Raw genomic sequence first — 25,736 nt, forward strand, 5'->3', positions numbered from 1 at the left:
TTTTTTGTTTTAAACTGTTGACAGAGGGATCTGCAACTGCAGCTGCCTCTACAACCACATGCAGAAAATACCGTATTTTAGACAAATGGGTGCAATGTTCACCTCTTAATGAGAAGGGCTGGGGAAGCTTAGGGGCATTCAAGTTTTGATTGAGTGTTGGGATACTTCCCCTTGGTGCATATACTTGACAAATTCCCATGTGTTTTTTCTTGTGCCTCCTTTTCCAAGCAGTGATATACTCTCGTTTGGCAAACCCCATAGGCTTCATGTCAAGACTTCAGCTTTCTGTCAAGAGTGAAAAGAAGTCCATGCTGTGTTGCTAAAGGATTTATTTTTCCTTTAAAGCAGTGATGTAAAACTGTATGAAAATTATTCATCTCCATTATTAAAGAATTGCATAAAATCAGTCTCTTTTTTTTCCTGGATCTCAGTGAATGTGTTTTAAAGGAATGATCCTGTTGCTAAAGTAAAGTCCTTCATTTCAATTGTTGAAAAGATGCAACTCTAACAGAAGTCTGACACCCATCTGGTATCAATCATATTTTCCAGGATATGGCTCTGAATCCTTTGGATGGGTGAACTTGGAGCATTTCTCTGCTGAGTGTTTCTGAATGGCAGAAGCATCAGCCACTCACTCATGGTGAAACACTTGGGGTGTAGTTGTATTCTTTTAACTTAAAAAGGGCTTATGTGGACACAGCATTGTCAGTCCATTTGCCAGTTCATTTATTCACAGAAGACCTCAGTGCCTGTACAGCACATGAGCCCTCACCTGGGTGCTGGAGATCATCAATGCAGAGCCCCTCAGGTGGAGGAGGCAGGAGCAGCCACATCTGCCAAAGGCGTGCTTCCATGTTTTCACATTGCATTTCAAATACAGTTAAGCTGAAACAGCGTATTGCCACCAATGCAGACAAGCCTTTTCTCTGTCCAGCCTTCCCATTCCTTTTTTTCTGGATTCTCCCCATCTAAAAACAGTCGTATATACACTACTGAAAGGACACAAAGCTGCATTTTTATGATTTACCAAACATTTTTGTAAGCTCTGCTTGTTTTGGTGGTTTTTTTTCCTGTTGTGCATACTTCTTCATCTTAATGGAGTTACTGTCTTTTGTTTCTGTTTAAGACATGTAAGTATGATGTTTTACAAATAATTGTCTCTGTTGTGGGGAGTAGGGGTAGTTATCAGTGTGTCTAGCCTACCTCTGCCCAGAAAGCTCACAGGCGATGGAAGTACATGAAAAGGAGATCACATGGAATTAATAAATTAAATAAAAATTTCTTTGTTGCATGTTCTATTTTGTAGAGTTGAGAAATAGAACTTCTCTGAATTTTTCTTTGGGTTTTTATTATGCTCTTATTTCTGAAGCCAGAGATTTTAATCCTAATTTGAGCTGTGTTAAGAGCAGCCAAGTGTGTGTGCAACAGGGTAAAGTCCACGGGAGGCAAAAGGGCAGTGCAACTGCCAGCCACATTCAGAAGGAAAAGATAAATGGAAAACTAAGAATAGCTTTGCCCATTTTCAGAAAGGAACCTTCTATCTGATGAGGCCCTTCCTAGCTCACCACAGTGCCTCAGCAGGTGATTTCTCCTGTCCTTGCTTTGCAAGCTCAAATTCCCATGTGCCTCCAAATCGTGATGCTATGCAGGAATAGAGAACAGGTGGGTGCCACAGAAGGGTGGATGGACCTGTAACAGAGAAATCAATGTCAGTGCTTCTGCCTGGTGTGTTTTCCTAAGCTGTCCTGGCCTTGGTTTTCCATCTTGAGTGTTTGCTTTCAGACACGTGGAACCTGAGATAACTAGCAGTGCAGGGGTGGCTCTAAGATTACCTCTACGTTGCATAAATGCCCGGGCTGTGGGAGATGATGCTTATTCCTGCAGCCATGCAGGGCATCCTCACTTTTCGTGGCAAGCCAGCTCTAGAGCAGGCTGGCTATGGCCCTACTGTAGGACACTTGGCCCTGCATATCCTCTAGTGCCTGCATGATGCCCCTCGCATCCTGGCATCCTAAGGCATAATTGCCTTTTTTTTTTTTTTCTTTTTCGGGGCAGAGATGTTGCTTTCTAGCAATGAAAAGACTCTCAGTGTCCTTTTCCTAATACTCAGCTCTTCTGTTAACCAAGTTGCAATCTTTAAAACAAATGTGTACTAACAGAGGCTACTTTCACCACTTGGGCACTTTATTTCCTATAATGTAGAACAGGCCTGGCAATGCTTCTCTGTGTCCTGAAACTGCACTAAGTACAGTGATATTTCTACATGTGTCAGTAACTCAGACTATGATTAACTGCTTATTGCTTTGGGTGCTAGGAGGATGCATGCTTTGCACTGCTGGCCTTTTCCATCTAAATAGCAATCATTATTGGTCTCTGAAAAAGATCAAAGAAAAGCAAAGACCTTTCCCCAGGTATCCTTTATCAAAAGTACAGTCAAGTCAATCAAAGCTTTCTGTTTATTTACCTAAGTTTATATTTACATTTGTATTTCTATCTGTAAAGTAGTAGTAATGTGTGAGTCTTTAGGACTTTCTTACACTCACAGGATGCCATTTAAATACATCTTTCAAAATAGTTTCCTTCCAGAGCCTAAGTGTGGGCTGCACCTGAGCTCAGCTTCAGGAAAAAGTCACTCTTTGCTAGGGAGTAAGGCATGAAATTGAAGTTGGTGTTTTGGTCAGTGTTTATCCAGGGGTGCAGTGAATTAGCAGAACATTGTTGTACTAGGTGGAACAGAACAAAAAAGCTGTTAACAAAATATCGCCATAGAGCATAATTAGAAATGGGAGAGGTCATCTGCATTTGACTAGATTTCTTACTGCTTAATCCCTCATTCTAGTGTGTACAGAGTCTGAAAAACTGCTTTTATAACAGGCTTTCCTTCTGACTGGTCCCTGAGAGAGAGGTTGACTTCAGCATACCAGAAATGGGTGAAAAAATATTAATTTACAGGTTATTGAATAAATAAGCACCCCTGTGGAGGCATCTGTTTTTCTGGGTGTAGAGTTACTTATGCTGGGTAGGGCTAAGGATCTCCTGGCTTGCTTTATGCTGGGTTGCTGAATTGAGGCTTTTGCAGCTCTGCTCTTACAGTTTCATTGAACAAAACCCCTGCAAACTCCCTGGGTTATGAAATATTTCCTCTCTGTCGGGTCTCGGACAAGAGATGGCATCTGCTGAGCCAGAAAAGGAAGTCCTTGCCTTATAGAGAGCGCTGTCGGTGTGACACAATGGCTGATATAAAGTGTCGGGGGAGCTGAGTTGAAGGCAAAGGAACAAAGGAAGATCAAGATTCAGTGACTGTCTTGGGCAAAAGGAAAGTAGGAAGTGTCTCAGGGATGGATAAGTTTAAAGCTGCACTCGTGCTGGCTGGGGTAGGGGATGCTCTCGGTTATCGCAATTTCTCCCGAGAAAACAATGCCTTAGGTGCAAAAATCCAGCAGGAGCTGAAGGAAATTGGAGGGCTTGAGAACTTGGTGCTCTCTTCCGACAAGTGGCCAGTAAGTGACAACACGCTCATGCACATGGCTACAGCTGAGGCTGTCATCACAGGTAGGTACGATGGGACTAGTGAATGCAGTCTGGAGAGGAACAGAACTGTCAAGGTGCTGCATTTCTTAAAATAAGCCTGATTGCTGGGGAAGTCATGAGGAAGCGTGTCAGAAATGCTGCTTATGTGAATGCTAATGTACGTTAGTTTGGCTCCTCCATGAGCACAATCCTATGACCATCACGCAAACTGGTAAGTCTTGATTTCTGTAGTGGAGGTGCTCTCCCTTTATTTTCCCTAGGTATATACAGTTAGTTAAAGCTTAAAGACTAAATACCACATGTGCAGCATAACAAAAATAATTGCTAAGTGTATTATCTGTATGCTGGAATACATCAGGGAATAATATAGCCACTAGAGATTCGTCTGTAACCGATAAGAACTCTTCTAAGTGCATTTTTAACATATTTGTGTTCAGAACTCCAGACTGGATAGAGTTGCCTTAATACTGCTTTCAGGCTAAAAGCACTAGCACTGTCTCCTTTCTGCTACACCTCAGACAAAAGGTTGCACCAGCAAGGCCAGAAAAAGTACTATTTCTTTTATAAGGAGAATTCCATGTCTTTAGTCCAAAAAGTATTCTAACATACTATGCTTATAATAAAGTCTGTCAGAATTGTGGAAGTTATTAAGCTATGCCTTCTAAAATCCCAACGGTTTGAGAGAGAACATTTGGTTTTTTTCTTAAGGTATAGCCTTTTTAAGATATGATAGTATTTATATTGACTCATTACCTGTCAAACTAGAGCTTTCCGAGACTGTCAAGACTATAGAAAGTACACCAGAAAACGGTGACGTCTCAGCAGCATTTTGCCTCTTCAGAATTAATCAATTTTTTTAATCTCTGTAAAAATATTTATAATTTTTCTGAAAACTCATAAGACTGCATAACTCCTAGTAACAGAAGCTCACAATGCAGTTAAGTATTCTTCACATCAATGAAGTTTCCCTGGTGCTCCTGTTTCACTGCTTTATCTGCCTGCTTCCAATGTGCTCTAAATTTAGTACATAGAGATCAGCTGAAGAGTGTGTTGGGCCCTTCATACTTGGCTATCAGTTAACCAATGGTTTAAGGGATAGCTAATACACTAAAGATAAGAGCAAGATGTCAGCCTATCAAGAAAAAAGATGACTAGAATATTTCTGAATATAGGGTATGATTAAATACGTATCATATGTTTCTTGCTTATTGAACTCTCTAAAACCATAACTTCTGGGTAACCAAGCCAGTTAGACTAACAATAAAATAATAAATAACTTTTAATTAAATATAGCAGGAGGACTGTGGCTCTAAAATAAAAGTTTTAGCTATAATTTCCGTTGGCTGTGTTTATCCTACACTCTCATTTCTTTGGCCTGATCAAGCATTTTAAAAAGGTGCTTTCATGGTCTGGAGAAAAAACAGCAAGATGGAGTAGGGAATTCTAGTAAGAAATCTTCATTTCACAGCAACACTGGTGAACAGGAGAAAATGAGTCTTTCTCTCTGCTTCCCACAAGGGAAACAAGAACCACTCCTGCCTGCAGCAGTGTCTCCTCCTGGCAGGGGGGATGCAAAAAGGCTCCAGGACTTGCTCACGGCCCAGCCTGTGTGCCAAATCAACCACGTCAACAGGGCGAAGCTAAAGAAAGTGAATGTGGGTCTGTGAGGCTGCAGCTGCCACCAGCCCTGGAAACCTGCATTCCTCATGCAGTGGGGAGTCAGCCCTCACTGCTGTGGAGACTGAGATTTTAAAGAATATATTGGGTGTCTGGAACATTACCAATTAAAAAAAACAAAGGCAATAAAAATATCCCTGTCCCTCACTGCCCTGCTCCATGCACATCCTGTTTGCCTGGCTAGCTGCCTGCTGGCCACCACATCCCCTGGATGCATAGCTGCAGGCAATTGCAGGGTGCTTGCAGGCTGGGATGAAGGTGCCCAGGGCTTAGGCTCACCATGTTATCCCATTGCTGGGGCACTGCCCTCGGGAGAGCTCTCAGCCTGTGGCAGCAGCCAATCATGAGGTGAATGCTTGTGTTAAGGCAAAGGCAGTTCTCACCTGGAGAGGGGATTTTGGCCATCACCTTGCCGGTTGCAAGGAAGACATTCCAGAAGTGTCATGGCCAGAAGCAGCTGGGACTGTGGACGCTGCTGCAGACTGAGCTGGTGATCCCCGAATCCACCATGTGCACAGACTGAAAGGCTGATCTGACAGTGAAGGATAAACAGAACATCCACTTCCAGCAGGAATCTGTCCCATAAGGGAGGAACAAGAACAGCATCATCAAATCCAGGGGAACTATCCCTGCAGCAAGGAAAATCTTTTCCTCTCTTAGACATGGGTTTATAAAAAATAAGGGTTCATTTCTAAAGAAAGGACCTGTCTGATTGACAGCTGAGACAGCAGCCTGGCTCCATGTGTGGGAACCATGGTGGGCTTGAGCAGCCCAGAGGTGCTGGACTACAGGGACTATGGTTCTGGGGACAAGGTTTCTGTAGGAAACACCAAGGCAGTAAATCCTGCTCCTAGCTCCCATCTGGATAAACTGCGACACATGACTCCTAAATATGGAAAGAGCTGGCAGCTTGAAAGTGTCTTGTTTCTTTAGGATTGTATGTGGGATAGCCAGTGTAATGGGTAGGGTATTACTTCATGTGAAAGGAGGGGAATCTTTGTTCTTCCCTTCATCTTCTTTATTTGCCTGCCTGCATAACTGGTACTTCAGAGTGTCTCTGGCTCCTGGGACTCCAAACTTTCTCTTAAATTAAACTGCTTCTGTGGATTTCAAGAATTCACCATCTCTGATAAAATGAAGATATTTTTAGAAGAACTTCCCCTGCTGTATTATTCAACCTGTGCATCAAACTAAGTATTAAATAGAGTTTCTCTAAGTACATAGAAAATACACAAGTGGATAAATCCCTTTGGCCTCGTGTGTTCCCACTGACTGCACAGCTATGATAGATGGCAGTGGAAGGTTTTCTTCAACAAGAGCCAAAGGCAGGACTCTTCAAGCCCAACAATACGCAACACCAGCCAAGAGAAGCAGCTATATGAAGAAACAGTATATGTTTTACAGTATATGTTCATCCCTAGGCAAAACTGTAGGACTTGGTAAAAATAATCTATAAACAGATATTGTTAGTTAACTTATTACAGAGAGAAATTTATCTGATGGAAATGCTATAGACTTTAGGGATTTACTACTCTTACTGATCTTTATAATATTTTTTATAAAAGCTCACTGTTCTTGATACTATACTGACATAAGATCTTGGCATCCCTGCATGAAAGACCTGCAAATTTTAGACAAAATACATGTAAAATATAGATTAAAAAAAGAAGGTCACTAATTTGCCTTTGTGTTTAGTTATACATAGCTCTTAAAGTAATTCTGTAGTGTGGTGATTAAAAGAAAACAGGCTTTCATTTTTAGATTCGATTCACACCTGCAAAGACAGGGGCCAAGCCAGGCACAGCTGTCTTCTCCCAGTCCCCCTGGCAGCCATGCTCTCACCTGACAGATGGACACCTCTGTAATTACTCCACACCACAGAGCTTAAATATAGGCCTTGAGCAGCTGCTGTTGATTAATAGAATGGCTTCTTTCCAGTTGAAGGAATTAAAAGTGGAAAGGTACTGAGGAAAAGATGAGAATTGAGAGTTAAGACCATTCTCCCTCCAGCCCACTTTCATGGTGTGTAAGAATGTGTTGACAGTGGCACCAGAAATATGACTTGGTGTATTGGAAGTGAAAACAGAAATATTTCTTTAATGCATGATGAGCTTACTTGCGTGTTTTCCAAGGTCTTTTGCTCTTCTGCCATGACACAACAACCTTCTCTTCCCTCCCCTGAGCAGATTACTGGTGTTTAGAAGATCTGTACCGGGAGCTGGTAAAACGGTACGTGGATGCTATTGACAAGCTCTCGGGCAGGCGGCCAGACCCCGCCACCATCGAAGGCTGTAGGGAATTAAAACCAGACAACCACCTTCTCGCCTGGCACACACCGTTCAATGAAAAGGGTACGGTACTGCTTTCCTTTTATAGGTCCTGGCTGGAATAATGCATGCTCTCAGTGTTTGTGGCTATATGGAAATTGTTTCCTTTTCCCCCCTGACATCAAAGGCCACTACCCCTGAAACCTTTCCATGTTTGCCTGAGGATGGCAAGAGATCTGCCAAGAATTCCTTCTGTAGGGCACTGTGTCCTCTCTTAAATGAACCCCTCCCTCTTTAACATCTATTTAAAGAGACTTTGTCCTTGGCTCTGTGCCTCAGGGTCCAGATCATTGTCCTTGAGTTTAATGGTTATTTTAAGAAATATTTTCTGCCATTTTTCATTTAAACATTTGTAGACTTGGATCTTTTCAGTGATACCAGATACGAAATGAAATGCCAAGCCTGTAAATTGCTCTAAGCACCAATGTGTTTACTGGAAGGAAAACAGAGACTTTTCTCCAGTTGGGTGCCCTGCTGACAACTATCACTGTTTTGCCAATAATCCCTAATATTCCTAGCTTGGTCTGCCTACCCCTGACCCTCTCTTTCTCTCTCTTCATGATAATTTACTTTTACAATGAATAGAATTTCCACTTCAAGTTAAATAACAAGTGTGCAGCTGTATGCACAACACATACCCATCCAGTGCAATTAATCTTGAAAGCCTGTAGCGACACCACATCACCAGAGGAGATAGACCCAGGCAGCCATGAAACGATGGCAGCTCACAGGGATGTTGTGCTGTGTTGGTGTGACATTCTGCCACTGCGGTACGTATTGGCCTTGCTCAACAGAACCGCACATTGATGCAACACCGAGGCAAAGATCTGGTGGCACAATGCCATGGCTATTTCTGGGTCTCTGCAGTCAGTTTTCTTTGACACAAAAAGCATTTCTCACTCATCCCCCGCTCCTCACAACAGCTGCTGGAAGCGAAATGGGTATTCTGCCCACCCTGCTATCAGCTGGTCAGATTTGAGAAAGTGCCCCTTTGGGAGTTGTCACATGTTTTCTGATTGCCAGTGGATAACATTTGGTCAAAATAATTGTGGGAGTGGCCATTGGCCCCAAGCAGCTCTCAGCATTGCTCAACAAGCAGTTGAACATGGCTGTTCCCTGGCCCATTGCTGTACTGGAGCTACATCTCTTCTTTTAGCCTTCCTCCTCCCCAGCTGTCCATGATGAATTATCTGCTTTTGGGGGTACTCTGGGCTAGAAGGATCTAAAATTAATTCTTGCTTTGAGATCTGAGAGCTAAAGACAACCTTCTCCATCTGGTCTGACAAATAAGCATCCTGAACAACTCAAGGAGTCTTTTTTTTCACCCTGAGAGCAAAAGAACCAGTGACTGAGTGGGAAATGTTAGGTCTACTATGGGACCTGACACTGCTATGGACATAATTAACTTATAATCAAATTTTCACAAAATTCTTCTTGAGGCAAAAACATGCCACAGGTGTTGAATGTCTAGCATTGAATGCCTAACAGTCAGATTATATTTTGGATAAGCTGGAACCAAAAGGCTGATTTGCTGTGGTCATTCTATCTTATCTTGCTTCTAGCAATAATTTATGTGCCAGCCTTCATGGACCAGTGAAATCTTAGCTTGGGTAATTTTGCATTGCTTATAAGATGCTTCTCTGCTCAAATTCTTATGGATGTAGTCAGCAAACTGAGTTCATAAGTCAAACTGCCCTGTGTGTCTCTTTGCCACCTCATGTCATGCTCATTGTCACACTGGTTGCAGAGATACCTGGGTTATGTTAGAGGCTGGTGAGATTCCTGTGACCACCAGAAGACCTGCCCAAGACTATCTAATACCTTTCATTTTAAGAGTTTGTTTACAATTTACAACAAATGGCCGGTCAAATAGCTTGGCTCTACCTGTATCGTGAATTTCAGGCTGAGGCTGCAGCATCCAAGCAGGCCTTTGTTTGTAGTTGCTGGGCTTCCAAGAAGCACTTCAGAACAGTGCCCTTTTGCTGTTGGCACTGGCAGAGGAGCATGAGGGAAAAGTGTGAGTTAAATGCAGAAAGCTGAGGGGGAGAAAATGAAGAGAAAAAGCTGCAGATGCACAGGACATAAAGGTACCAGGTTCTAAGTTCTCATGCAGAATGGTCTGTAGTCACAAAAGACACGCTTTTGTCTTCAGGGCTTAGCAGCCATTACCCTAGTCTTTGTTATTCTACAGATGTAGAGTGAAGAAAAGCACAGTGAGGTATTACATACTAAAAGAGAATAATATAGTGCATCAATGAAAATTAATTAATAAGAGGTGTCAACACAGCTTTTGTGGCCTCTATTGTTCAGCATGTCCACAAACTGTCTGGAAATAGCAGGTCAACAAAGTCAAAGACAACATGATGGAGAGTTGTAAAAGATGCTCACAGTGATGCACAACTGTGTGGCACAGCAGCAGAACCAAGTACAACGCAGATAAGTGAGAAGTCATACATGGGGGAGTGGGAAATCCTAATTTAATATATATAGATGCAGTTTTTATCCAGATACCACTCAGGGAAGGGATCATGGAGCTATAATAGTTCTACAAGAACATCATTTCAGTGCTGTATAAGAGCCAGAAAACAATTAGACAATTAGAAATGACCATGAAAGGAACAGACAACAAAACACAAAATATGTTTGCACCACTGTATAAATCCAAATCCACTGTTTCTTGATTATTGTATATGATCTGATCCCTCCCTCCTGCCACAAGGATGGAAGACAATTAGAAAGGATATGACGAAAGGTGGTTGGATTGGTAAAAAACCTGCTTCCAAGGGCTGTGATGTCTGAGACATTACAATAGAGAGCTGTAAAGTCATAAATAACTGGAAACATGAATAGGAAAAGCAAAAAGTCACTGTCTCCTCCAAGACAGCATCTAGGGACTTCAAGTGAAAGTAGGAGGCCATGAGCTCAAAGCAAGCAAAGGAAAGGACTTCTTCACACAACACCTAATTAGGCTGCATAACTATTTTCCAATGCCAGTTTGCAGAGATGCTACAGTTCACGTGAGTTCAAAAAAGAGCTGAGTAAGTTCAACCAAGGGAAATCCTTCAAGGGTTATTAAGCAGAAAGACAAATAGCAGCTGCCTCCTGGATCAGGGACACAAATTGTCAGCAGCTTAGTACAAGGGGTCATAGTACTTTTCTTTTACTCTTTCTTAAGTATCCTCTTCATTGGCCACTGTCAGACATGATAAGTTGGGTTGACCTTTGGTCTGATCATGGAGGACAGTCCTTATGTTCTTACATGTGTCTCTCCTGTTGCTTGGACTAGTCTCGGTGTCCCTTACGTCATTGATTCAAATGGTAGATACTGAGGTATGGGAGATAACAGCTGCCAAGCACCTGAAGCCCTGTCTGGCTTTACTGTTACTCCATGTGACCAAATTTTTTGTTACTGAGTTTGCTTGTCTAATTCTGCAGAAGGTTTTAATGTAATTTCCTAGACTGGAGACACACTATGAAGTTGCAAAGACAAGCTACTTCAGGCCAGGATGTAGTACATCCTCCACTTTGGATACACTGAGAGATGTTATTTCATTAGCAGCTTTGTGTAGCACAAGAACCCCCTTTCTTGGATAAACATCCTGGATTGTGTCATTTGTAGGATTCAGGTTTGCATAATGAAGAGGACTCTCATCTGCTGCTCTATGGCAGCGGATGATTTAATGAAGAGTTTGGCCTTACAATAAGGAGAAAATATTTTCTCCCAGTTAAGACGATTGGTGCCCTGGAAGACTGGATTTCTTTCTGGACTCTTCCTTCAGTTCTATGTCATCTGTGGGATAGGCAGACAGTTTTATCTGCTCCTGACTCCTTAATAGCCAGCTGCAGCATATATGAGGATCAGGAGCAACAAACACACCGTTTGCAGGACAAGTATCCAGCCTTTTCACCAGGAGCAGTGGCCAAAGATGTTCTGGAGAGGGTCCCTTTCACTGTCAGAAAGGGTAGCAGGGGTAAGGAATCAGGCTCTGAGCCTGCAGAGAATAAAATGGTATTCTGAAAAGCCTTTCATGTCACATTTATCAGGTGTTTGGCCTTTTTTTGAAGACTTACTGCACACAGAATTTGCACATTAGACTCTGAGGAAGAAGGGAAGAGCTTTCTTCAGCTAACCTAATTAGATCACCTAGCTAGGGTGCTCACTCGAGGTAGCTGCTCTGAGCGGAGAAGAGCTCTTTTCTTAAGAGGGAAATTCAGATATTGTAGCTGGAAATGCCAATTGGTGGCTTATGTTAGTTTGGCTCAGGCTTCAGTTTGACTTGAAGTAGATCTTCCTGCCCCTCCACAACCACATTTGGATCACACTCATGATCTTAGGGCACTGGAGCTGAAGACACTTGGGATAAGACTAAATGGCAAGCAGTGTTCCAAGAGAGCCCATGGTGCTCTGTACCCACAGCAGGTACAGCCCAGGGGAGCAGCTGAGGGCTCTTCTCCAGATAAGCGACTGAAAGCCCTGACCCTGGCTCCTTGGCATCTGCTGCTTCAATTAACTCTGGCCTATGAGTTGCTCCTACTATGGCATTGTACACAACAGTGGACATACAGCCATTCTCCGTGCTGCCTATCTGGGAAGGACAGGGAGACTGTGCTCCTAATGCAAGTTCCACATAGGCTAAATTTAGGTGGCATAAATATGCCCCTTATCTTTCAGGGACCAAGTAGAGGAACACTGGTTGCTCTCAGCTATTCCCAAGGTCACTGGGAAGTGTGATTGAGCAAAGACAGTGCTGAAAAATGCCAAGTACTTTGAAAAATTGAAGCCTAAGCATCTCAGAATGTGTGCCTGCAATGAGTTAATGCTTTTTTGGGCATTGGCTCACCAGCTGCAAAGAGGAGATAATCACCTCACTGGTGCCTTGTGAAGATAAGCTCATTAAAACTTCTGTGGGATCCTGATATTACTGTGATAAGTACTGTAGAGAAACTCATTAGTAAATTTAACTCTCCATTCAATTAAGCATTTAAAAGGTGAATACCTGGGATCATGCACTCAGTGCTGAGAATTAAAAGGAATTCTGAATTAGTTATTCAATAAATAAATTCTGTGCTGCACAAGGCGGACATTCCCAAGACCAAGCTCAGTAAGTGCAGGCTGTAGCATAACGAGTGTGCACACAAGCACTAATTTCAGGTCACATAGGAAACTTCAGTTCTGACACTGTATAACTTTTTAGGATTTGGCTCTGTAGTCTTTAGTTTGTTTTTGGACACATTATTTTTGTATGTAGGAGAAATTGGTGAGGCTCTCTAGGATGAAATATGCATTACAATTATAAGATGAACTGTGATGCACCTATAAAGTGTTTTAATTATGTGCTTACGGCTACGAAAATAAGGGTGTAGGAAAAATGTATCTGTTTCTCAAACCTCTGTTTCTAGTGCTGGCATCTGGAGCCAAGAATGAGTAGAGATGAGATGAGAGTTTGAATCGAACAAGTGCTGTGAGCAAGGAAGCACAATGCTTTCTGAACACACTATTCTCTTTGTAGCACTTGAAAATATTGGAAAACCTGAATGACTGTGTAGGAGCAAAATTCCTCACAAGAAACTTTCAGAACTGGTAACTTGTTTTGCATGGTAATTTCCCATTCCCTAAGGAGTTCCTTTCACACATGAGTTGAATTAATAAAGTGTGCTTGTTTCACATTTTATCAACATATCCGTGTAACATCCACCTCCTTTAAATGCTTGGCATTATTTTTTTACTTTAGGTTCTGGATTTGGAGCATCCACAAAAGCCATGTGTTTAGGAATGCGATACTGGAAGCCAGAAAGACTGGAATCACTTATTGAAGTGAGCATTGAATGTGGGCGAATGACTCATAACCATCCCACAGGTAAATCTACTGACCTATCAGCACACTGACATCCCCGAGGCAGCCTTTCAATTCTGCAGGGACTAACGTGGCTCCTGTGAATTCACCTGGTTAAACTGCTTCTGCTTTGTAAACTGCAATGCCTCAGTTTGAATTTTGCTTGGAGAATGTAAGACATGTACATATTACTTGTATATTATGCAGACAGCATTCTCGGGCATAGTTGTTTTCTCTCCTAAAATTCCAATAACTAAACACAACCTGCCTTGTCCAAAACATACTCATGTTACTTGCCCTGATCAAATTTTAGATTCATGTATATCTAGATGGCTCACTATTATCATGCAAGTTTATGGTTCAGGGGATAATAACATTTTTCTCTTGGCAGGTTTTGTCATATCCAATTGCTGTAGGTAAATGTAGTAAGCCAAAAAAACCTAACTCTGCATATTTTAGGATACAATTTGAAACATTTTCTCAACAAAACATAAATAAGTAGATTTAATGTTGTTTTGAATATTCAGGTCTGTCATTTTGATAATTTTATGCTATGTAAGCATGTATTCATTTTGTCTGCTTAAGAGAGCAATAAATAAAACCATAATAAATAGTGACATGTTCAACACGCTCAGTGCTATGAAGCAGTCAGAAAAGTCACCAGGATGACATAAAATTAGAGGAAAAGAATTCAAAACAAATCAGAAAATATCATTTAGCTGGTGTGTAAAGTTCATGGTGTATTAGCAGCGGTAAGACTGCTTGCAGTCTGGGTTTCTCACCTCAGAAAGGGCTTATAAGACCCAAAAAAAGGCAGCACAGAGGATTCCAGTGATCAGGCACCTTCCATACAATGAGAAATTATATCCAGAAGGATTCTTCAGCTGGGAAAAGTGGGGAGGCAGGGAGGAGAGCAGTGGAAGGGCCACCATATACCTCACTACCGCCCTGAAAGGTGCCAATGAAATGTCAATTGTGATCATCATAACTCGAAGACTGAGAAAACCCAACTGATGTGTCAGTCAGGACTGAAACAAGCAAACAAAGGAAATACTTCCCCATATTGTGCATAGTCAAGCCTCAGACGTCACTGCTACAGGCAGCTGCAAAGTCCACAGATATGCCTGGGTTCAAAGGGGATCAGGCCAAGTGGAAGAGAAGGGCTGCCACTGTCAAAAGCAATCAAGCTGTATAATTAAAATTGTCCCTAAGCTAGCCTAGGAGCTCTGAGGAATGGAGAAGCCAAACCAATTAGGCTCACTCTGTACTGCCATTACTTGCAGAGCCCAAAACCTTGGCCAGGGCTTGCTTTCTTCCCCAGTGAGGGACAGCAGGGCTGCCATGAGTAGAGGGAGCAGGGCAGCAGCAGCAGGGGGACGGCAGCCTGGGGAGTGGGCAGGAGGAGACTGCCAGCCCCCTGAAAATCCTCAGGGCACATCCCAGCCTCTACTACCCTCTGCACTGACTTGTCCCACTGCCCCCTGTTAGTCCCTTGATTGACCCTCTAAACCCTCTGTGGCCACCCTCATGGTGAATGTGGCACTCAAGGATCTTTGTGGCATCTGAGCTAGATGATATCTTTCTGAGACCTTTTGGGCTGGCCCTACCTAGGCTTTTATTTTTTATGAAAGCATCTATTGGATTCTAGTTAGATGTGTCTTGGGCCTGACCTAGTATTGCAGGTCTCGTGGCAGAGAGAATTGGTAATCATCTCATCTGGACTTGTAACCTCCTAAAAGAATGTGGTTTTACCTTCAGCGAAACACACAAAGTTCATGTTTACCTCTGTGCATGAGTGAATGCTTTTGGACCCATACCTGGAGAAGCACACACATCAATACTTTGCTCACCTGGGATTTATTTAAGTGACTGAGCTGTTTTCTTAAACTTCTTCGGCACACTGGACTGAGTTGGTTTTGTTGCCTTTGAGGAATGTCAAGAGTACAAGCAAATATGAGAAATGAGCCCCTCTGTTTCTGATGTCATGGAAGTGTTGCATGCCCATCAACAGTTACAATTGTTGTAATATTTACAATATTACAATATTTGTAACCAAAGTAGAAGACCTAACTAAGGAGGCAGACAGCATGTCTTTTTGGACATTTGCTTGTCTTCTCTAAGGGGACATGGGCTTGTCCCCTTAGAGTAAAATGAGCCAGAAATAGTGTTAGATCTAATAACCACTGCTCTTAGGCTGGATGTTTCTGTAAGCAAGATGATATAGCTTGTAATTGTATCACTTTGTGTAAGGCGATTATTTCATGTGACTTCAATTAGATTTTCAGCATCACGTTGGTGGGCAATGTTTATTTTTGACCCCTACCTCAATTTCTGTCACGTTACACCACAGAGGACACAAGCTTCCTTCTATATAAAATAAGTCACAAACCAGCAGACACCACACATTAGCCAATAATCTCAACATGCCACGGGTCAGCCTGCAAACAGGTGGAGATCTGTTATCTACATTCATCAGTCTACCCAACAGCCAGCATTCCACTGATGATTTTATGAGGAACAAGGTAAGGATGCGACCAGCACAGACTGCACATTAGTAATCCTCGTTATTTGTAAATTCCAGGTTTTCTAGGGTCCCTATGCACAGCTCTCTTTGTGGCATACGCAATACAGGGGAAACCACTTGTGCAGTGGGGAAGAGAGATGATGAAGGTTGTGCCGATGGCTGAAGAATACTGCAAGAAGACCATTCGTCACATGGCAGGTAAGGAGTCGGAACCAAAAAAAATTATTCTCTCAAAACTGTGTTTAGCTAGGAAGGCACTGAAGAAACATCACTCCCTAGTCTTTCCATCTTGCTGCTTTCCCCTTCTCCTCTTTCCCCAGGTTGTTCTCCTGCTTTCTCTGCTCAGAGAAGTAAGCTCTTCACAGGTGGTGCCACCTTCTTCTGCTTGGTATATTGGTGGCAAAAATACAAAGAGAAATAGCAATGGCGATGCCCTACTGCACAGTTTTATTTTCAGGAAGTCTTCTGAAATTGCTGGGCAGGGGGGAAGAAGGCAATTATATTCAGCAGGTAATTAGGCAAACTGACTGGTGACATATGAATTATTCAGATCCCTTCCATCAATTAGTACAGTCCAATATTTTCCATAAGAAAAAACAGACTCTTCTCATCCTGCCAGGAAAATTTCACCTACAGAAAATTTCACCTACCTTCTGACCAAGAGTTAACTTTTGACCACAAATTCAGATTTGACTTTTTTCTTTTCTGACAAATATTTAAGATACAGCCTGTTGTATCCTTGTTTTAAAACAACTGAATGTCACATAACTACTGAATTTGATATTACTACTTTATTTTTGCTACTAATGTATGTGGTCTCTGGGGCAAAGGTATTTTAGTCCACTCTTGCCCTAGAATGACGTGTTTGTAATGGTGAGACCTGCCATGGACAGACAAGTATCATTACATCAAAACATTGAAGAAAGATATTAAGGGACAGCTGTTGAGAAATATTGAATTCAGTGGAAATCTTTACTCGATATCACTCAGAAAGTAAAATTTACTCATGAAGGAAAGCTGTTGCTTTAAAGTCTGAAAGGAGCACCAGGAAGCCTTCCTGAAACACCCTGCATTTTCATCTGTGCCTCATTGCACACCAGGATTTTTTTAGCAGAGACCTATGAGGAGCAGGTGCAGGATTAATGTGAGTGAGTATCTCTGAGTGGCTTTGCAGCAGGCCCCTGTCACTCCACCCGAGCAGGACCCCTTGGCGTGGAGGTATGTGTGTTGGACTCTTGAGGCTAGTGCCTGTATTGTTGAGCTTCGTCCTATTTTGGTATCGGGAAAAGTGTCCTGCATTAAAGTTAAGCTCCTTGGCTGGTGAGATGTGCTGCAAAGAAATCCTGCCAAACACAGTCCTCCAGTTTTAGAAAACGCTATTTTAGCTATATTACCCCCAAGGATAACAAACACTGTGTTTGTTATCCATGTCACAGAGCGTTCGACTCAACACCCCTCTCTGATATCCAGTTGCAATTACTTGCCAGATAGTTCCATGGACCTGAGAGTGACCGTCATGTTGTCTGGGCTCAAGGAATGGTACGGAGCCTTGCTAGGGTTAATGGCATGGGATTTCTGAGCGTGCTACAGGTCCACACAACCAAAATCTCCTGCAGCTGCTCAATACCTCTGTTTCTGAGCCTGTGGGATAATCACACCTCCTTGCTTGTTAAACATAGAAAACATTCACTTTTGAGGTATTTATACTTATGGGGGAAATGGGGGGAGGGAAGAAAAAGGGAAAGAAACCTGCCAGGTCACCCACATTTCTAAAACCAACTGTAACCAGCTACTGGAGTGGGTGTTGATAGTTTACTTCGGCTAACAACATTTGCTTTGTTTTTATCTAGATGCCATAGATGCATCTAGATGATCTAGATGCTCTCCTTGGCCTGATGGCTCTGAGTGCACTTTTGCTCTGTTTTTCTAAACACTTCCCCTTTCTTAGGTCTGGTGAATGGCTTCCTTGTGATCAGGCCAAACTGAGTCATGGACTCAGAAAAAGGGCAGCTGGGCATTCCCAGGAGTATGAAGCACGTGGCTGAAGGCTCATTACTGTCTGGGGCTGGGGCACTGGCAACTTTGTGAAAGTATCAGGTCTACAAAGGTGCTTGGACTTTTTTTTACAAAAACCCTCTACTTTAAATGTTATAATTGCCAAAGAGGGTCACCTGTATGGCATTTTAGGAAAAGAAGCAAAATCATATTACATCCTTCAGAGGAATGGTTTGGTTGTGTGTGTACTCCTCAGTCACATGCAGCACACCACTGAGTAGCCAAGCAGGAGAGAGGGAAAAAGTGGGAATGCTTGATTTTATTTTACATCAATAGTCCCACACTGAATTGCTAGTTTGCCTTGGCATACTTAGCCATCTGGTACATCTCATGTTTTCTAACTCCTTACTCCCATCACCTTGCCAAGCAGGGTTTCCTAGAAGCCTCAATTTTGCAGGCAGGTACATGTTATGTGCTTAACAGTTCAGTGTGACTGACTTAGGAGCCTTTTTAAGCCTTTATAAAAAGGGTGAACCAGAGCACTGGCTTGCAAATAAACTAAATTTAACAAGATTATTTATACACAGAATGTTAAGCATGATTGGAGATCACTTCCTAAAGTGAAAGAAAAGAAGGAGAAAGACATATCATTATTAAAAAAGGCCTATTTTTATGGGCACAGATAGCAAATGTGTGTGTTATTTATTAATTTACTACATTTGATATGCATTATAATATATGCAAATGGAAAACTTGGCCTTTCCTATCTGACTTTTCCTGAAAGATCACACAAGAAATACTGTGCAAATAGAACAGGAATACTGGAGAATTTATGTGATTAAAAACTGATAACTGAGGTAGGTGGCAATTTGTATTTAGGACATGGAAGCATTTTTAGATATTCTTTAATCATAATAAAGGAATAAAAACCTTGGCATAGAGTTGATTTTTTTCTCTCTTATCTTTTCCTTGGAGTGCTCTTCAGAAAATTCTCTTAAAATCTCATCTTGATATATCTTAATGTAATTTTAATATACCATTAACATAACACAAAATTCTGAAAGTATTTTCTTAATTCACATCCTCTGTTTCCAATTATATGTCCTACTCTATATTAAAATGCATACTTAGTATATATGCAGAATGTTACTGTAAAACACCTGGGTTTTCATGTCAGTCAATACTTTATTAATGTAGAACTGAAAACGTTGTAGAGATGAAATACTGCATCATTAATTTCTTTTGCCTTCAGAATATCAGGAGCACTGGTTTTACTTCGAAGCCAAGTGGCAGTTTTATTTGGAGGAGAGAGAAATCAATGAGGAAAATAAGAATCAACCTGTCTTTCCAGACAACTATGACGCAGAGGAGAGAGAAAAGGTAATTGCAACTTCCAAAAGCTCTTGGGAAGGCTCTGAACTGAGACAGGTGTTTTCAAAGAGACACACCACTATTTTTCAACTGATTCCAGTGCCAGAGTAGTCAAAAAGCTTTTATTTTTTTTTCTGAAATTTCAAGAAAGAAAAAACAACTCCCATCTTAATGTAATAAATAAATAAATAATTTTTAAAAGCAATTGCCACCAGTCCTGAGGTCACTGCAAACAGAGAAAACAGTGCAGAGAGGCAAACTCAAAGATCTGGTGCCCAGAGCATGTACAAAACATAAACTGTGGCTATCTGAGGGTGGAAAAAGCAAATGTTTTGCCTAGGGCTCTCATTAAAGCCTAATGGAACTGTGGCCAAAGTCCCGCAGAAATCCCTCCAGGTATGAGAAGCTGGATTTGGTCATGTCTAGTGGAGAGTGTCCCTGCCCATGGCAGGGGGATTGGAACTCAATGGTCTTTAAGGTCCCTTCCAATCCCAACCATTCTGTGATTTTGTGGTCCTTTGAGCAGAAGACAAATGTCCTAAGTGATTCTCTGCCAACACGGGCTGTGCCCAAGCGAGTTTTAAGTATTTTGAGAGATGGTGTTTCCCCATATCCCATGAGATACTATTTTATAGTGTATATGATCTTTCCTTTGACTCATGACTTCTGGTTATACCTTCTTAACTCGAGAGAAATAATGTGTCTTCTTCCCTGGTGTTTACAGCTATCTGATACGTGCTGACACCTCCCAAAGCTCTCCACTTAGCAGCTAAGCAATAAGTATATGGTTCTTGTCACCTTTTCCCATAAATCAATCCTTTTTTTCCAGACTATTAAAGCATAATTCTATTCTAAGTCACTTTTTGTATTTTTAGATGATTATCTATGCAGTGAAATGTGCCACTGGAAGTCAGATTGTGGGTAATAAGAAATTGCTCACTCTAACACAAAGAATAGAATCTCTTCCAGGTTTATTTTACTAATTCAGTGCCATGAATTTGCTACTAGTTTTTTATTCTTTCCAGTACTACTGGAGTCTTAGCAGAGCTCTAGGAGAGATTAAACCAAGCGTTATTTCCCCATTGACATTTCAAGAAGGAACTGCATGAACTCCTAATGCAGAAGCAAAATTTACCTTCATTTCCCTAGGCCAACTATCTTGGCCTATTGAGCTATTTATTCTGATGAACAAACAAGAAGGACAAATGTTGCTTGACCCTCAGACTCCACCGCCAGCTGGAGATCACAGCCTGGCAGAAGTCGAGACACTTCGTTTGCGTGTTAATAGCTATGGAAGGAATAAATGAGGAGAAGGTAACCCTTCTGCCTGGCCTCTTCCCAGGAGGGTTCTCCTTTGCATTCCCTCCAGACAAACTGTCCCCTTGAGTCTGAGAGTATAGCCTCTTGCCTTTACACATTTAATTAATAAAGCACCAATATCTGGCACCACTCTTGCCAACAGGTCACCATATGCATGTTCCTGCTTGGCCAGATGCACCTTTCTGCAGGCACAGTGTCAGATGTATGCAAAAGTGAAGCCCTCGAATGTAGCTTGGATTGATCTGAGCAAGTTGCAAAGGCGATTTCCCTCCCTAAAAGAAATCACACCTCAAAATGCTTTGCAGAAAAGACCATACTCTGTAAAAGCTGGTATACATCTTAAATTTGGAGATAACAAGAGAAATGAGGATGAAAGACAAATTACCCCTTCTTGAATGTATAAATACAAGATAGGCCAGTGTAAAATAAATCATTTTTCAGTGGTGTGCATTTGGAAGATGTTAGATACACACTGAATAGGCAGACATTGCTCTACACTTGGGATAAGCGTTGCTTCTGCAAAAAAAAACACTCTCCTGGCTTGCTTCCTGCCCTGAACTCAATGTGAGACAAAATGAGGGAGGAACCAAACCAAAGTCATCCAGGTTAATTAGACTCTGAGGACTGCTGTTCTCTTAAGGTGGAGCTGCTTAAACCAACACTGAGAGGACCTAGAAAGGGGGAAAAAAGGAACAAAAAGGGAGTGCTAGCCAGCAGCAGGTCAGGTCCTGAAGGGTGAGAGTCAGAGGCAGCTGTAATTACTGGCAGCAGGGGTTGACAGCAAGGAGGGGATGTGTGAATTACCTCCAGGGCTTGGCAGCAGCTCAGTGCCGTCAGCATGAGAGAGGACATGTTGACACCCCATCCAAGTACGAAGTCCTTGCTGGCCCACTTGAGGGAAGCTGGGCTGGTGCCACAGCACAGCACAGGGATGCACAAAGGTGCTGCAGTTGAAAGGAGAATGAAAAAGTTTGAGAAGTGCTGCCTTGGTGCAGTTAAGTTCCCCCAGGTTCAGTATTGAGGACAGTTATCCCTATTGTAGAGTCATTTCAGCAAGATGTGTGCAGAGCATCAGCGACCTGCAGGACTAAATGGAGCGACACTTGAGCCGTCTGGCTGGGCACCCAGAATAGCACCTCCACTCTGAGCACCCTTGCTTTTGGTAGTATTGCACATGTGTCAGTGCTGCTCCACCAGCATCCAAACTGCATCAATAAGGCTGGAAATTTGCAAGTGGCAGAGAACAGCATAAAGGCATAAATACTCTCTAAATTGTAAAAGAAAAGGAAAGCAGCAGAGTGAAGCTCTAGTGCAACTCTGCTGTGTTGTGCAGATAAACCACAACCAAGTATGAAATGGCTGAGGTGAAAGTGAATAGAGAGAAATGCAAACCCTTCACACCTGTTGCAGAAGCCCAGAGCCAGCCAAGCAGCAACAACTCCACTTACCATAAAGTAACTTAAACTTCTGGAAAAAAGGATGCCTATTTCTTAATAGGAAGATATTTTTTAATCATAAATTTGTTGGTGTTGAGTTAATTTGGGGATTTGGGGCAGGAAAAATTGAGTTCTGGGGTATCTCCTCTAGAGAAAATCCAGTTTTCCTTTGCAAACCTCACTGTGGGTTTGGAGTTCTTTTTTATTCTTTCTTCTTCTGAAGAAGAAATGTTTCTTACCTTTGCAAATTATTTTCCCTTTTATTCAACAAATGCTTGTAGAAGAGGAGAGAAAAGGTTAGGCAAGAAAAAGACAGAGAAGGGACTTGAATTAACATAGTCTGAAATTAAGTGCCTAAAAAAATTACTGAATCAGAACTTTTTCAGCTCCCATGAAAACTTAGCTAATGAAAACATTTGCAAAGGTGCAGCAAGGGAAGTTGAGAATATTTCTCAGAAGCAGGAAGAGGACTGACAAAGTAAGTCCTTACCAACTTTAATTTTTTAAATTGTAAGGAATTTCCAAGATGTGAACCTGAAATCTATCTTGCTCTGCTTTTCGGCATTCTTGGCTTGCTTAAATCGAACCACCTTCTCTGCCCGCCAAGAACTCTGTGCATTAAGCTGGAGTGCAGGCTTACACCTGCACCTCAGGCATCACCAAGGCTGCGGCTGCCGCTGTACCAGCTGCTCCCATGCCACAAGCAGTGGTGCCTGCAGCACAGCTGCCTATGCCCTTTCTCTGCCCCATGGGCTATTCCCACTGAGCAAAGGAGACACCATCCTGCTGTGGCCAAGTGCCCCATGCCCCCACTTCTCATGCCCTCCCCTGACAGTGCTGTCTCTCCCACAGACGTACAGGCGGTGGAGCTCTGAAGGCCGGGGGGGAAGGCGAGGCCATGACGCCCCCATGATTGCATACGACGCCCTGCTGGGCTGCGGCGGGGACTGGACAGAGCTCTGCAACCGCTCCATGTTCCACGGAGGTGAGGGTCCCCTGTGCCTCCCACTCTCTGCTCCCTCACCAGGAGTGGGATAAAGTGCTCCTGGCTGTCAGGTGCCTCTGTTGGCCAGTCTGCCTTGTTGTCTGTTGCATCCTCACCTCTGGTTTTATCCTCTAAACCCCATTCTTGTGGCGGCAGCTGCCACACAAGCTGTTTATGGCACTTTTCAAATTTTGCTCCATCTACATCTCATGAGGAGTAAATCCAGTATGGCTTACTAAAGGACTGACATCTTCTCCTGCCAAAACACAAGCACCTTTGGCAAAGCAACCTTTCAGCTGCATCTAGTAAAACCAAGAAAGGGAGAAAAATAACACAGCAGCCAAACAAATGCCAGGCAGGTGAAATCCAGCACTTAGAGACACACAGTTCAGTATTTTTACAGCTTTACAAGAGATAACTTTCTCATGCACGAGATAGCTTTCTCACTGGCAGATGCATCTCACTGGGCTTTCAGGAGGGCCAGCATAGTTGGGGGGGGTAGGACCCCAGCTCCAAAACACTCATTCCCTCCCTGCCTGGTGTGGACCCTTTGCAGGGGCTCTGGGTTGCTCACCTGCCCCAGTGGAGTGGTGGGAGCTCACAGTCCCTCACTACAGAGCATGGCAGGTGTAAACCTGTAGGCACCACATGCATGGAGCATCAGTGCTATTCACCAAGGCTGGATGTTTTAAAGCATGTGCAGTGACATGCTGTGTTGTGAGGAGGGAAAGGACATTCTCCAGTCCAGGACCTTTGTTGTATACCAGAGATCCTGCAACTACTATTCCCTCCTTTTTTCCTACCAATGGCTAGCTGCTTGTGAGAGCTGCTGTGTTGGGGTAGATCTTCTGGAAAACAAGAGAGCTTCCAGCCCAGCAGTGCACACCACAGTGGTGTCTCCATGAGTTTGCCTTGGCACCACTCTCTTCTCTAGGCATCCTCACCTGTACTGCCAGAGGCAGGACACGGGGTGCTGCCAGCTTTTTGGACTGACCAAACACGTCCCCACCACACTCCATCAGCATGTAGCATTTCCTTCCCTGTGCACTGCAGTATTTTGGTTGTATATGTGAAGGTGACACCAAGAGACCATTGCAATTGTGCTTAAACCTGCAGGAGAAAGCGCGGCTACTGGGTCCATCGCTGGCTGCCTGTACGGCCTGGTTTATGGCCTGAGCAAGGTTCCCAAAGGCTTGTACCAGGACATGGAACAAAGGGAGAGGCTGGAGTACTTGGGCGAGAATCTTTACCGACTATCCATGGAGGAAAAGTAAAGCGGCTTCTGCCATTTTCTCTTTCTATAAAGTCTATATCAAACCCTGTAGGTAACTGACTGACATTCATAGTGAAGGAATTAGCCAAGAGTTAGTCTGAAGGGCTCTGTGTACATCACGTGAAAATGAAGATATCTGAATTATTAGACTGATTAGAATTATTAGACTGATTAGATATGTATGATATTTGTGGATTTTTTACAGATGTAGGGATTTCTGAATATAAGACGTGCTGCTTAACCCTCAAATGGCAAAAAGTAAATAAAACGTCTTTTGACTGATTTCAGTCTAACTTGCTATAATACCACTTCCTAAAGAGCTGTGACCAGTAATTACACATACAGAATTAATTTTCAGAACTAATGCTTTCCTGCAAAACTAATGGTATTATACACTTATGGGGATATTCTCTGTATATTTGACAATCCTTTCACCACTGTGTCTCTCCTTGTTCTCAAATCTAATGTGTCTGTGACACTTGTAAACCTAATGTCTCATAGATTAGCTTTTAATGAATCACTGATCCCCGTATCAGCACTGTGGTGCAAGGTATTGTTACATTAGAAGCTTCCAGAAAAGGAAAAGCCAACACTAAAAATACCTCCAAGGAACAGCAAAGCATCAGTGTGTTTAAAATTTCTGATCAATGTGTCTAAAATTGCTGAATTACACTTTTATTCTTCTTCAAAACATAAGTTTTTCTAAAATATAACTGGATGAAATATTTGTAAATAAATTAATCTTGCACTATTTTCTAAGTATCAGTCTTTATTTTTAGATTGAACAGATTATATGTTGCTGTATCAGTATCAGAATTTTTGGCTGAGGTCTTCAAGCAGTTGTAATAGGTCAACAGTCAGGCTGTGATACATTTCACAAGTCTGAGCACACAAAAACCCCAGGAAGAAAAGTTACAACTGCTTTACCTTTTTCTTCTTTCCTTCTTCCTTTTTTTTTTTTCTTTTTCTTTTATTACCTTTTCTCCTATTTCTCCTTTCCTTGCCTTTCCTCATCTCCCCTCCCTTCCCCAACTTTTTTTTCAACTTTTCTTTTTCCTTTTCTTTTTCCTTCTTTTTTCTTTCTCCTTTTTTCTTTTCTTCTTCTTTTTTCTTTTATCTTTTTTCCTTTTCCCTTTTTCTTTTTTCTTTTTTTTTTCCCTTTCTGCCTTTTTTTTCCCCTTTTTCTTCTTTTATTTTTTCTTTTTCTTTTATTTTTCATTTCTTAAGAAAACCAACAAACTATGATTGGGTTAAAATTTGCATACCACAGAAAAAGTAAACAGTAGACCTTGATGAAGGAGATTCTGATGCCCCCATAGCAGCATGGGAACAAATCTGGAATCCTCAGTGAAATGATACAGAAGAAGTGAGCTCAGAATTTGTTCCTGGTGTTTAACCTCATGTTTTACCTCAGAAGTTCAGAAACTGAGGTCTACGTGGCACTTTCTGATGTCCACCATGTG

The 25,736-nt window shown here is 42.3% G+C and overlaps 1 protein-coding gene across 1 annotated transcript; it reads left to right on the top strand.

Moving 5' to 3' along the window:
- Positions 1-3,039: 3,039 nt before the first annotated feature.
- On the top strand, positions 3,040-25,024 carry ADPRHL1 (ADP-ribosylhydrolase like 1). The gene is made up of 7 exons (XM_064646450.1): positions 3,040-3,552; positions 7,395-7,559; positions 13,268-13,393; positions 15,951-16,091; positions 19,141-19,268; positions 22,868-23,000; positions 24,117-25,024. Exons 1-7 carry the CDS (start codon positions 3,339-3,341, stop codon positions 24,272-24,274), a joined length of 1,065 nt encoding a protein of 354 aa, XP_064502520.1. The 5' UTR covers positions 3,040-3,338; the 3' UTR covers positions 24,275-25,024.
- Positions 25,025-25,736: the final 712 nt, after the last annotated feature.

The sequence above is a fragment of the Pseudopipra pipra genome, chromosome 2, assembly GCF_036250125.1.
Source record: "Pseudopipra pipra isolate bDixPip1 chromosome 2, bDixPip1.hap1, whole genome shotgun sequence".
Lineage (NCBI taxonomy): Eukaryota > Metazoa > Chordata > Aves > Passeriformes > Pipridae > Pseudopipra > Pseudopipra pipra.

Coding starts and splice junctions, on each gene's coding strand:
- ADPRHL1 (XM_064646450.1), top strand. CDS start 3,339: ATGGATAAGTTTAAAGCTGCACTCGTGCTGGCTGGGGTAGGGGATGCT. Junction 16,092..19,140: donor GACCATTCGTCACATGGCAG/GTAAGGAGTCGG, acceptor TTTTGCCTTCAG/AATATCAGGAGCACTGGTTT. Junction 23,001..24,116: donor CCGCTCCATGTTCCACGGAG/GTGAGGGTCCCC, acceptor TTAAACCTGCAG/GAGAAAGCGCGGCTACTGGG.